A 13,325-nucleotide genomic window follows, 5' to 3' on the forward strand; every position below is an offset into this window, starting at 1 on the left:
TAAGTGTAACTTCCTACAGGGAACTCGCTGTCTGCAATACTGGATGGAAAGGCCAGACTCTTGTTTCTGAGTCGAGATGAAGAATACGTTATTACAATGCCGTACGCTCACTGTAAAGGTGATGAACTTCATTCTGAAACTAAATTCAGCAATAAAGTATCTGCTTAAATGATATGGGAATTGTTTTTTAATGTTGCAGTGAAACTATAATAAACAAACTCTCTCCTACAGGTATTCTGTATGGTACGATGACATTGGAGCTTGGTGGGAAAATCACTATTGAGTGTGAAAAAACACAATGTTATACAGAACTTGAATTTAAACTGAAGGTACTGTCAGGGTTTCAAACTTAAAGCTGAAATGTGTATTTTTTATATATATATTTTAAAATATGTCTTTCTCATATCCAGCTTAATACATGATGTAAAGACATCTGGAAGAAAGACATTAGTGGTGGATTCCACCCCAAGACCAACGCTTTTACGTAATGCAATTTGTCTATTTTATTTCCTTTTTAATATCTTACAACTGTTTGTCTTTCTCTCCATCTCTGTCACAGCCTTTTCTTGGCAGCTCTTGCAATGTTAACCAGATTTCTGGAAGGATTCAGATAGGGGAAGATGTTCTGGCTACAGTAGATGGGCACTGGGTAAGAGTCTTTTTCTTTTTTTTTCTCGAGATGCTTATCTTACATTAGAAGACAAACTTCCTGATGTTGTTTTGTATAAATATATTGCTTGTTGCATCAGTAGCATACAGGATGATATGACCAGTTTAAGTGTTTTTATAAGATAACAGACGATAAGACAGAACTTGATTGATTTATTGGGGGAAAATGGGGCAACACTGAAGGACAACTAAAGCATAGAAGCTCTGGCTGAATACTGATCACAATGGTTGATGATAAATTCTCCCCCAGATGTGTTTAAAATGCAAATCTTTCTCCAGGATAGGAAAGTGCACTTGATTGAGAAGAAGACGGGCCACCAGGAGGTGCTGTGGAACCCCAGCTCAGACGTGCGGAGACAGAGACTGAAGAGACAGGTGGTGCAGATGGACCAGCAGGAGGCATTCGAGTCTGAGAGGTACAAAGACATGACTTCATAACCAATCATTTTTAAGACAACAGTGAAAGAATCAAAGTTGTACCCAATCCTGCATCATGTTTCATATGCTTTAATGAAGCACAACATAGATAATATACTACTGACATCTGCCCCCAAGGATGAGGTTTTGACTTGTGATTTACCTTGTATTATTTAGCATTTATTTTAAAAGAATTTTATTAAAAAGTATATTTTAGAACTTTATTTTATATTTACATTTGTATTTATTTAATTTGATTTCATTTATATATATATTTTAATTATTTTAATTTGTGATTTACCTCGTACAACAGTTTTCTTTTTATGTGTTTATTCAGATTCAGATTAAATTATTTCTAATTCATTTTAGTATTTACTTTTTTATTTTGAAATTTGATTTCATTTTATTTATTATTCATTATTTTTATTTATGTATAATTTATAATTTTTGTATAAAATGTAAAAATTATAATTTACAAATTTAAGTCATGTTATAATTGCTTTCATTTGTATTATTATTTTTAAATATATATTTAATTGTATTTAATTTATATATATACATATATATATATATATATATATATATATATATATATATATATATATATATATATATATATATATATATATATATATTATTATTATTATTATCTTTTTCATTTTAGTAGTGTGTATATTTAAAAGTGTGATTTATGACTTTAGGCTAACATGCATCTCACATTTGAGAGAGAGTGCTATTGTTTATAACATCACAGGTGTTTAGTCCAGTTAATATATAAATCATGCATGCAAACTACACATTTTTCATAATTTTCATAATCTTCAACCTCTAAATTAAGTATCATTAAAAAGGATCTCAACTTTGTAATTTATATAATAACACTTCCATGCGCATTGTAAAACGTGTCGTGACTATATAGTAATGGCTTTTTTAAGAGATAAAGCTTATTGTGGCAAATTGTTGATGTGTTTTTTTTCTGCAGGCTGTGGCGCCATGTGACCAGAGCGATTACTGATAAAGACCAGAACCGTGCCACCCAGGAGAAATTTGTGTTGGAAGAGGCTCAGAGGCAGGAAGCCAGAGAGAGGGGTGACAAACCCTGGGATCCTCGCCTTTTCACTCTCAACACTGACACCAATGAGTGGCACTACAAATATGCAGAGTATGCTCACAATATCTTTAATTAGACATTGCCAATTTACTGAATAATGAATTACCAAAATTGGTTGCAGGAACTAAATATCTACTTACTCCATTCACTTTCTCAGAACCAAGCCGTGGGATCCAGACCGCTGTCTGGTCCAGTTCGAGAAAGATGGCATCATCCAGACAAAAGAGAAGTCACAACGCAACAGTTTCTCCTACAGCAAGAACTGGGCTGTACAGCAGAAAGTAAGTTAGATTGCATACAGGATAGTTCAAGTTCAAGAGCAACAATTATAGTATTTTCTAAAGAAGGATTCTTCTAAAGCCCATTACGTTGACAAGATGGCCCTTCAGGGCCTATGTTTAATTGATTAATTCATCAGTGGGTGTTTCTTAGGTGCGGGTGAATGGGAAACACAGAAAATCAAGCAGCCAGCCATCCAGCTGCAGTCAGAATACCGAGAGCAGCAGTACCACACCAGAACCCAATCATGAGTCATCTGACAATGAAGGCAAGCCATTAACCCATTAAACGCACACATACTACACACAATGTTTAGATTTTGTAATCTATATTCAGAAGTTAGAGTGGACGGCAGTTTTCTTAAATGAAAACAAAGCTGTAAGGGACAGAAGTACGGTTCAATACAACATTGTGTGTCAGTCTTTCAGCCAAGTATACATTGAAAATATGACCTTCAGCATATTGTCAGTGACAAAACTTGACATGGGTTGTGAAAATTTGAAATTGAAATTTTAAATAGTTGAAAAAAACAAAAACTTTTCTTTTTAAATGTTTTAGAATGTAACATAAAAGTAATGCTATTAGTAATGGGATTACTTTTGACATGAAATAAAGAGCAAAGTACTTTTAGATTAAAATAATTATTTTTTGAGAATTAGTAATTTGTAGTGGATTACTTTTTTGAGTAATGTACCCAACATTGAATTTCAACAGCAATATAAATGTATTTAGTGTTTATTTTATGTCTACAGGAAAACAAAAGACTTCAGATCACTTTATGTGTCTCATTTTAAATTCATCAGGCTATATGAACCAATGTGCCAGATGCACTAAAGAATTGAAGGATATCGCCCTCATTGAGGCCTCAGTAGCAGCTATACAGAAAACACAGCAAGACATACAGAGGTAAGTAAGCATTTATGCTACTAGTTGCCATCAATTTTGGATTAACTTATCAGTTTCTGTTAAATGCAATCCATATTTATATGATCTTTGTATTTTCATGTCTTTTTAGAAACCTGAGTGCATTGGGTCGCCAGATTGCACGTCACAAGACGGTGGAGGAGAGCAAGTCGTTGAGCAGTCGTCACTGTCTCATCCTCTGCATGCTTTTGCTCTTCCAGCTACTCATCAACTATGTCTTCAATTGAGATGCTATTACCTAGCAACCATCACCTAGCAATAAACACAGCCAAATTATCACCATCACGAAGCCCTTTGAATGCCCCACCATGATGTTGCTACCAACAGTAGCTGAACCATCAAGCACTAAGCACTTCAAATAGAGAGAAAGAGACTCTTGTTTTAATTCATATGACAACTGATAATTATTTCAAAGTGGTTGTAAAATGCTGCACTGCCACTCTTGTGAACTAATGTGTACCATCTTTCCAACACACCTTCCTTCCTCTGCAATATTGGTAATCTATTTCAGGCATATTTAGGCCCTATGGGCAAAATTTGAATGGACTTTTGTGTGTATGTGTTACACTCAAACCATTAAGAAACCTCTTCCATTAAGACACTGGGCCTTAAAACTGCTGCCAAAAAGAGGGGGAATGAAAAAAGTAGTCAGTGAACATCCGCCAGTGCAATCCTTTATTCTTTTATAGGAATATTCCGTGTTCAATACGAGTTACACTCAATCGACAGCATTTATGGCATACTATTGATTACCACAAACATTTATTTTGACTTGTCCCTTCTTTAAAAAAAGCAAAGATCTGGGTTATAGTGAGGCACTTACAATGGAAGTGAATGGGGGGCCAATTTTTTATGTTAAAATACTTCCTGTTACAAAAGTATAGATGCAAGACATAAACAATATATGTGTAAAAATGATTTTAGTGTAAAAAAAATCGCTTACTATCCTTTTCTGTGGAAAGTTATAGCCAATTTTACAACTTCAATGCCATGATCATGTAATATCAACAAACCTTAAAACCCTAAAATGACAATTTAAACAAATGTATTGCTCAAATAATACATGAGTTTTAACAATAAGTGCTTTCATAAAATAATAAGCTTGACATTTCTGCTTTGAAGCCCTCCAAAAATTGGCCCCATTCACTTCCATTGTAAATGCTTCACTTTAACCTTCATTTTTGCTTTTTTTTAAAGATAAGGAGAGACGAGTCAAAATTAAATTTTTGTGGTTATCAACATTATGCCACAAATGCTTTCAATTGAGCTTAACTTGTATTGAAACCGGAATATTCCATTAAGTATGCGTTTGACCACACAAAACATATAATCATTATTACCAAATCAGTGTTTCTGCATAGTACAATACAAAGAAGAGTAAATGTTTACAAACTTGATTGTACTAACAAAGGAAAAAATACTCTGACACCAAATGAGAAGTGTAGATTTGGAAGACAAGGGTAAAGGAATAGTTGGACTTACTTTCATCTGTGAAACACAAAAAGAGACGTTTAGCAGAATGTAAACACTTCCTTTTTTGAATGGGGACTTGGGCTGTTGAGCTTCAAAAATGACATAAAAGCACCATTAAAGTAATTTATACAACTCGTGCTATATTCCATGTCTTCTAAAGTCATCCTATAGCTTTTATGAGCAATACAATGTAATTTTTCACTTAAAAATGTGCCCTTCATCATAACTCTCAAATGTAATTTGTGTTCTGTATATATATATATATATATATATATATATATATATATATAAACACACACAGTATGTACTGTATACTTAGTACACTGTGATTGGTTATGACACTCGAAGAACCAGTGGGTTGGGCATTATGGACGTCAATCCTGCCGTAACCTCTCTGAGCACACAATTATGAATATATAAATATGAAAATATCAGTCTGTTCCTTACTCAAAGCTTCAGAAATCTTAGAGTACAAGTTATGTGGACTACTATTATGGTATATTTTTTTAAGCTTTACATGCCCTGTCCCCATTCCCTTACTTCATGTGTTAAAGAGAAGCCAGGACATTCTGCTACATTTCTCCCTTTGTGTTCCACAGACAAAAATTGACATTTGAAAAAAAAACAAATACTCAGCAAATGGGTTTTTCTTTTTGGGTGAACTTCTCCTTGAACTTAACATCTGCTGTCTACAGTACTATGATAACAGAATGAACAATCATCCATACGACTGAGATATTCATATTCAATAGTGTTTGATTGGCATTGGATAGGTCAGTCTTCATAGGGACATGTGAGGCCTTCTGGAAAGTTCTACATTATTGATGTTGCTCGGTTGGATGAAATGCGATACGTTCAATAACAGTAATCAAAGTGTATATATTTGTTTGAAATGAAATTCATAATGTATTTATTTGATTATTTCCGTTTTTTATATATATATAACCACACTGTTTTTAAGAATACTTTTGTTCATTCAGGTTTTCTGGGAGCAAGTAAAGTCAAGCATCAAATAGCTTTTTCTTCCACAGGTTTGTGCTGTATGGTAAAGTTTGAGTGATCCCTTATAAGGGCACAACTATAACAGAGTACAAAAACTCCAGTGCAGGACTCGACTAAGAAATTTGTGCTTGAATGATGCTTGTGCTCTCGAGCCATAGTTCAACTCATTACAACCAAGAGATTGGTACATTTGATTTTTTTACAGCACACTTAGTACAATGTTCAATGTGACAGACAACTGAAACGAATGATATGTCGATGGCTCACTGTTTGTGAACGATTGTTGCAAAGCACCGCAGTAAAGTTTTACATTTCAGCTTGTTGCTCTGTCATCATTGAAACACTAGTACACCCTAAGAAACACATTTATGTCAGTTTTATAAAAGGCTGTGGCTGTTTTTCGAATAGCGTACTACGATACTACTGATTTGAGACATATCTGGAAGTAACCGTATTTATTACTAGATACCACTTATGGTATTAAATATGCACATAATAAGGTGTGACAACCAGTGATGGGTAAGTTACCTAAAATGTTTCCCTTTACAAATGATTACTTCTCTATAATTGTAATCATATTACTTTACTAAATACTTAAAAAGTAATCACGTTACTTTTATTTGACTTCTGGACTACTTTCCACAAACGTTTGTTTTTCCGCTCAATAAAGAAAACTATTTCCTCCTTGTCCACTGTCACACACCCTTCAGCTGTCACAGAAACGCAAACAGAAGTACATATAAGTTCATATTTTGTTCAGTACAAAAATACAATTATTTAAACATTAGTTTAATGTGCTTAAGATCAAATACCTTTATTGAAAGTCAGAAACTAATCTGATTACAAGACTTTTAAATGCAACATATTGCACTACTTTTTTACTTGTATGTAATTACATTACTCCCAACACTAGTGACAATAATGTAGCATACTGCTGTTTGAAATATAATTCAACTGTTTCACATACTATTTTTACCAAACAGTAGGCTATATACAGTGTATACTGCACAGCAAGCAGTTTGTTATTCCATTCCGAACATAGCCTGTGTTCGCCAGTATTGCCAATTTATACGAATGCAGAGACCTCAAAGCCAAATATTTTTAATGCTCTGATGATTATATCTTTTTTCATAATGAATAAGAGGTGGGCAAAAAGTTCACTTCAAGTTCGTTTGTATGCTTCAAAGGGCCTTCACAGTTGGGTCTTTGGGTTTGTCACAGCAGGCAAGTCTTGGGGCTTGTTGGGGCATGATACCAAGGGTGTAGTTACTGAAAATCCCCTTCCTTCCTCAGCTTCATTAGTAAATGCAGGTCTGTTGAATTGTGGTCTGCTGTGACCTGGTGAAAGGAAAAGGGAATGAAAAGGGAATGCCCACCTGTGGGAATATAGGTAACATTTTCAAAGAAACTGTAAATGTATAAAAAGCCCCAAGGTAGAGGTGGGTGTGGTTTTTGTATGATTCAGCGATCTACTTCAATCAATGTCAAACACAGTCCTAGGTTAGCAGAGACATTCTATTTTCGTTCAACATCTCATGCTTAAATCTGATGAACTGATGAAAAAAGGTGTAGTACTTTCCAGATGGATTCAGAAGTCTCCAAATGTCTGTAAGACCAAGATTTTTACACAACCTCTGTAGTGTCAACGTTGCTCTAAATGGTCTACACCCTTTTGCATTACATTTTGGTGGAATGCAATGGATGCAATCCCTGTTTTTTGCCAATTCAGAAATACATACAGATGAGGCATTGTTTCCAACATTTTCTAGCATTTAGCTCATTTGATTTACTTTGTGACTGTTTGTTTGTTGTTTTCATGGTGATGGTGATTGTGAATTCTCTAAATTCAATTTATTTGCTTGCAGAATGCTCTCTGTTCAGTGCGTGGATCCATGTGTCGACTAGTCACGAGTTTGCATTGGCAACAAGGCAAATTGTTGCTATATTTCAAGTATAGTGAACAAGTCTTCAAAAGACATATAATAATGTTATGAAGAACAGAGGAAAATAATCAGGAAATAATCATAACATAAACAGTGATAATCACGATTTGAAGGTTGAATTTGTGCTCTAAAATTGAATTTTTTTAATCAACTAATGGTTAGGTTTAGGGTTGGGGTTTAGCTTATGGAGTAGGGTTAATAAAATATGTTCACTGTATTATTTCATTTACAACTAAAACACAACTCACTTTTGGCGCCACCCTGTGGACAACACTTCTGACTTCAGCCACTGGGGGCAGTGTTTCAAATTTCAGCAGCAAAACATTCAACCTTCTGTTGCTTCACAAACTTGGTGGGCTAAAGCACAAAATCATTACATAATCAGTTGTTGTTTTTTATTAAATGTGGTTAACAAAAACGCATTCGCATTTACACCTTCTTCAAACTTAGTCAGAATCCATTCCTGAACCTTAGTCCATTTGATGGTGACTTACTGGTCAATGTTATTGTTTATTTTATTAATGAAGATCCTGAATTACCTTAGTTCAAGTGTCGGCATGCCTAACGCCCTCTGTTCGGGTGCATAGAGCCATGTGTTGACTCTGGTGGACAAGTTCAGGTGGGAGCACGCTAGTCGCAACCGCACCCAGGCCTACAGGTTCCAAATCTGAGAGTGGGCGCAAACACTGGACCTTTGTGCTAGGATATATGCGGGGGCTGACTGAAACGCTCCAAAATGCAGGGCCTAATTAGGTCACATATGTGCTGGACTCTGCTGGACTCTGCACAAAAGAATTCCTTCCTCCTACTGCTGTGCAATGTAATTTTTGGGACAACTATACATGAAGATAACTGTTTCTGTCACATGACCAAAGGTCAGTGGGTTCTTTTATGTGGAAGCAAACCCATACTTGAATGACAGAAGATTGGAGTGGCTGTTCTGACAATGACATGCTTCCTTGTAAGTCAAGACACCCTGAGGAATAATGGTTCTGTTGGGGTTTACTGTTACACCTTTACATCCTGGAATGGCTCGAGTGTCAAGTCCTGCAAAGAGCTTTTGTTCAACACTAAGAGAATATTTAGAGTTGTATAAATGTGGTGAAAATATATATAATGGCAAATGGGAAAGAGGATATTGTCTAGATGGTTAATCTTGTTCTGAGAAAAGTCTTGCAAAATGCATATATGCTGTGTTTGTATGGAGACCCTACCCCAACCTCTAACCCTGGCAGCAGCAAATAGGAATCTCACAAGAGTTTTGCAATACAAGGTACAGTACATCTAGATTTCTCAGGACAGTATGATGTGGCATAGTGGCTAACACCCATGTCTGCAAACCAGAAGGTTGCTGGTTTAAGTCCCAGCAAGGGGCGAGCCATGAGCTATGACTATTGTGCCCTTCAACAAGACACCTAAGCCTTGGTTATTCCAGGAGGGCTGATGCTGTAATAAGTGTAAAAGATTCTGCTGCATTGTCAGAGCTGTGGTCTAGTTGTTATGCTGCATTCCAATGCAAATCTGATGTGGGATATTCCACCTTGATGTCTCTGATCTCCAACCATAGCGGCATTCCATTGCCTGATGCTTGGAAGATGATGTATAAGGAAACAAAATTGCAATGCTCCCAGTAGCATTGCAGGTTTATCAATGGAGATGTCTCCTATCAGCCAAATTGAGAATTAACTATACAATGCTTGAATTTGTTCTACATGCATACAATTATCCAAAGAGAGTATGATTTACCATGTTTTAAACATCAGTACCAGCAAATGTTTGCTAAACTAGTTTTATTATCATGTACAGTAGGAACTTTGATTGACTGATTCTTTTTATTTGCTTTAAAAGGAATGTGTATCATAAACTTTGTAGATCTCCCTAGAAGCCAATGTGTTTATTGATGTCATGCATCTCGGAGAAATTGATTTTCCAAGATGGAATTAAATTTCAAGTGCCTTCCCATTGCACTTTTCGTAGTAGGAAGTTGAAAATTCTGACATTCTGAGTTGAATGGAACATAGCATTAGTCCATGTAGTTCTGTTGTTAAGCTGTGGTGCTCATTTTCAGGTTTGGAATATAGAAGTTAACTACAGTGGGGGTCTGGGTAGCTCAGCTAGTAAAAATGCTGACTACCACCCCTGAAGTCATGAGTTTGAATCCAGGGATTGGTGAGTGACTCCTGCCAGGTCTTCTAAGCAACCAAATTGGCCCGGTTGCTAGGGAGGGTAGTCACATGGGGTAACCTCCTCTTGGTCACTATAATGCGGTACGCTCTCGGTGGTGCATGGATGCTGTGGAGAATAGCGTGAAGCTATTAACATTAAGCCTCCGCAGTAACATGATCAACAAGCGGAGGCAACTGAGATTCGTCCACCACCACCTGGATTGAGGTGAGTCACTACACCACCACGAGGACTTAGAGCGTATTGGGAATTCGGCATTCCAAATTGGGGAGAAAAAGGGATATGAAAAATCTAAAAAAAGTAAAAAATAAGTAAACTACAGTGGTGCAAACTTCATCATATACAATTTTTGCATTCTCTTTTATTGGTGTTTGAACATAAATGTGTGTTGGCAGTGTGTGTACACAACCACCCTATAATGATAAAAATCCACCCAGTCCTTTTTTTTTTAATCCCCATTAATAATAAGCACTGTCTCAGAAAAAGGCATTCACAGATTCTGTACAAAGTGACATCACTTTGTACAGGCCCTGCCCACGACTGCCGATGGACATGCTTGTTTGTGTGTGTTGTTTCATTATAGTGCATAGCGAACATTATAACAGTATTTGTGTGTGTGTGTTGCTCATCCATCATTGCAAAACTGCTGAAAAAACTCTACAACAAATAAATAAATGTATCAAATAACCATTCAGAATCTTCCTGGTTCATTCTCAAAGTTGTTACTTCTGACGGATCAGTGACGGATCAGTGTCTGACTCCGGATAAAACATATAGGGTTAAACACCACTATTTTAGCTGTCAGTCATATTGCTTATGATGTCTAGTTATCCAAAGCAGAGATTTCAAAACTCTGTCCTATTCTGGATATGGGGCGGGGAGCACCAGCTCATTTGCATTTAAAGACAAACACAAAAACAGCCTGTTTTTTTTCCACCCAAGAATTTGCATATTCAACATGGTATAATGTATGATCTGTAGGGTATTTTGAGCTGAAACTTCACAGACACATTCTGGGGACACCAAAGATTGAAATTACATCTTGTGAAAAGCGGCCCTTTAAGAAAAAGTGGCAATTATTTTAAAGTCTGCTAAATGACTCCTTACTTATTATGTCACATTGGCTGGGAAACTGAATTGCAATACTCACTAACAAAAGTCTTAGATCACAACCCATTCAAATAAAGCTGAACTTTGATCTCAACTTTGTCACACTAGCAATGGTCGCTTCCGATCATATCACTGGTAATCACCAACTCTCATTAAAATGAATAACTCTTTGTTGCAGAAAATAGCTGCTTAATTGAACACCCTTTTAAAGTGTAGATATATTCTATATGTTGCATTACCCTTGCAAAAGGGAAAAACATATAGACATTTAAGAGAACTGAAAAGAAGGTGAAAGATGGTTGGCCACTAATGGTAGACTAGATGTGCTGGGCAGACAAGGTGTTGTCTACTTTGGTTATTTCTTACCGATGTTTTCCTAATAATTGCCACTCCTGAGCTTCCCTCGGGCCTTCTCGGATTACAGAGCACAGGGAGGTGTGAAACAGTCATGTCTTGACATGTTCACTTGGTCAGAAAAGGGAACGAGTTCATACATACACTCACAGCTGCATGCTCAACTCCATAATGAATTAAAATTTCAGACACATTCATTATCTTTTCAGTATGTCTGCTTAAGCAGCAAAAAGAAGGAGGATACATTATGAGTGTTGACAAATTTACTGTTCAATTTTAACCACAGTGTTGTTCAACAAGCAATGTTTTTGTACAATATGATTCATGGAGCTTCAAGCAAGCATCACTAATGCAATGTCTCATACTTAAGAGTTAGAAAAACAAAACCCTAAGCCTAAATATTAAACTTTGCATGATATCTCAAATTGTGTGCTTGTTAAGGAGAGGTGATCTATTACTTTTCTAAATGACTGGACTTGCAATTTTTGCATGGAAGATAAAAAAATGGGCAAAAGAATCCCATAGCCCAGTTAGCAACCACACAGAACACCCTAGCAACCAACCAAAACACCATAGCAACTGCATAACAACATGCTAAACCCAATCAGAACAACTTAGCAACTACATAGCAATGCTCTGGAAAACACCCTCAATACCCTAGCATAGTGGTAGCAACTTTTACACAGGCAAGCACTTTTCTAGTTTATTCTGTCGTACAGCTGTGATGCCTCGCAGCTCTTTACCAAGATCTTGACTTGAAAATTATTTATTAAAAAAGATGGAATTTGAATCTGTGTGACTGACTTTTTTTTTATTTCTGTGTATTTTCTATTAACATTGATGAATGATGTATGGTTAAAATGGCTTCTTATCAATCAATGCTGCATTAATCACATTAAATTACTGTTGTGACAGAAAGGAAATGAATCATTAGCAACTGAGAGTTGAACTCAGCAGGTGTGACGGTGCTCTTGTATTAATAGCATGAATCTTTGAGGCAGTTTGCTATTGTTTTTTTTTAACTATGATCCAGGTGACCTAGCATACCACACATGCTAGCACAAATGTCTTGACTTTGCATATCTCAAAACAGGACCCATTTCTTCTTAACACAAATTCCTTGCAATGAATGAGTTGGAAACCAATCTGTAAGATGCCCATAATTTTAAGTACAACAAGATGAGATGAGAGCAGTCATGATTAACTGAGCCATTTGTGCTTCTCATCCATGATTCGCAGTCTGTCTGCTACTAATCTACTGTGATCTGTCTCTGAGGAAATATTGATTCTTCTTTAAACAGGGTGGGTCATGACTGTGGCTGAATTGTGCTTGTTGCGTCTTGTTGCAGAATAGACACCCTCAAACACAGAGCAACACTGTTGCAATGCCTGCAAGGAAAAATACACAGTCGTGCTAAGTCACGCAATCATGCTAGCCCACCCAGGACATTACAATGCATCATTGTTGTGACCAAGTACTTAGAACAGATCAAATGTACTCATAAATCCCATTTTGATGAATCAATATTATAAGTTCAGAGAAAAAGTTTGTGTGGGCTTTTGGATTATCTTAATTTGTACAAGGGCCTAAGAGTGCATCATTCTCGTCCTCCATTTCTGTTGACCTAAAAGACCTAAGAAGACATTAAAACTGTTCTCGGCAGAATTCAGTGAGCAGCTGAGGCTTACTTGTTTTTACAGTGCATGCTGGGAATTTATAAGAACCAACATTTTTCAGTTTACTGGAATGATTTTGACAATGGTAGCTTTAGAAATGTCTAACTCCCTACTGAATAAAGCAAGGAAATTTAGAAACTTGAATTTCTAAGTTTTGACTTAGAAAAATGCAAATCAATTGC

At 36.1% G+C, this 13,325-nt stretch overlaps 1 protein-coding gene across 1 annotated transcript in view; it reads left to right on the forward strand.

Moving 5' to 3' along the window:
* The window catches only part of LOC127640470 (oxysterol-binding protein-related protein 5-like), a 31,996-nt gene extending 25,811 nt beyond the window's left edge, over positions 1 to 6,185 (forward strand). Inside the window, exons 13-21 of the mRNA XM_052123065.1 lie at positions 20 to 118; positions 232 to 329; positions 560 to 649; positions 949 to 1,085; positions 2,069 to 2,248; positions 2,355 to 2,478; positions 2,630 to 2,744; positions 3,280 to 3,382; positions 3,492 to 6,185. Of these exons, the coding sequence (XP_051979025.1) occupies positions 20 to 118; positions 232 to 329; positions 560 to 649; positions 949 to 1,085; positions 2,069 to 2,248; positions 2,355 to 2,478; positions 2,630 to 2,744; positions 3,280 to 3,382; positions 3,492 to 3,627 (1,082 nt within the window). The 3' untranslated portion in view covers positions 3,628 to 6,185. The remainder of the gene's footprint in view (positions 1 to 19; positions 119 to 231; positions 330 to 559; positions 650 to 948; positions 1,086 to 2,068; positions 2,249 to 2,354; positions 2,479 to 2,629; positions 2,745 to 3,279; positions 3,383 to 3,491) is intronic.
* Positions 6,186 to 13,325: the final 7,140 nt, after the last annotated feature.

Source organism: Xyrauchen texanus, chromosome 49, assembly GCF_025860055.1.
Source record: "Xyrauchen texanus isolate HMW12.3.18 chromosome 49, RBS_HiC_50CHRs, whole genome shotgun sequence".
Classification (NCBI taxonomy): Eukaryota; Metazoa; Chordata; class Actinopteri; order Cypriniformes; family Catostomidae; genus Xyrauchen; species Xyrauchen texanus.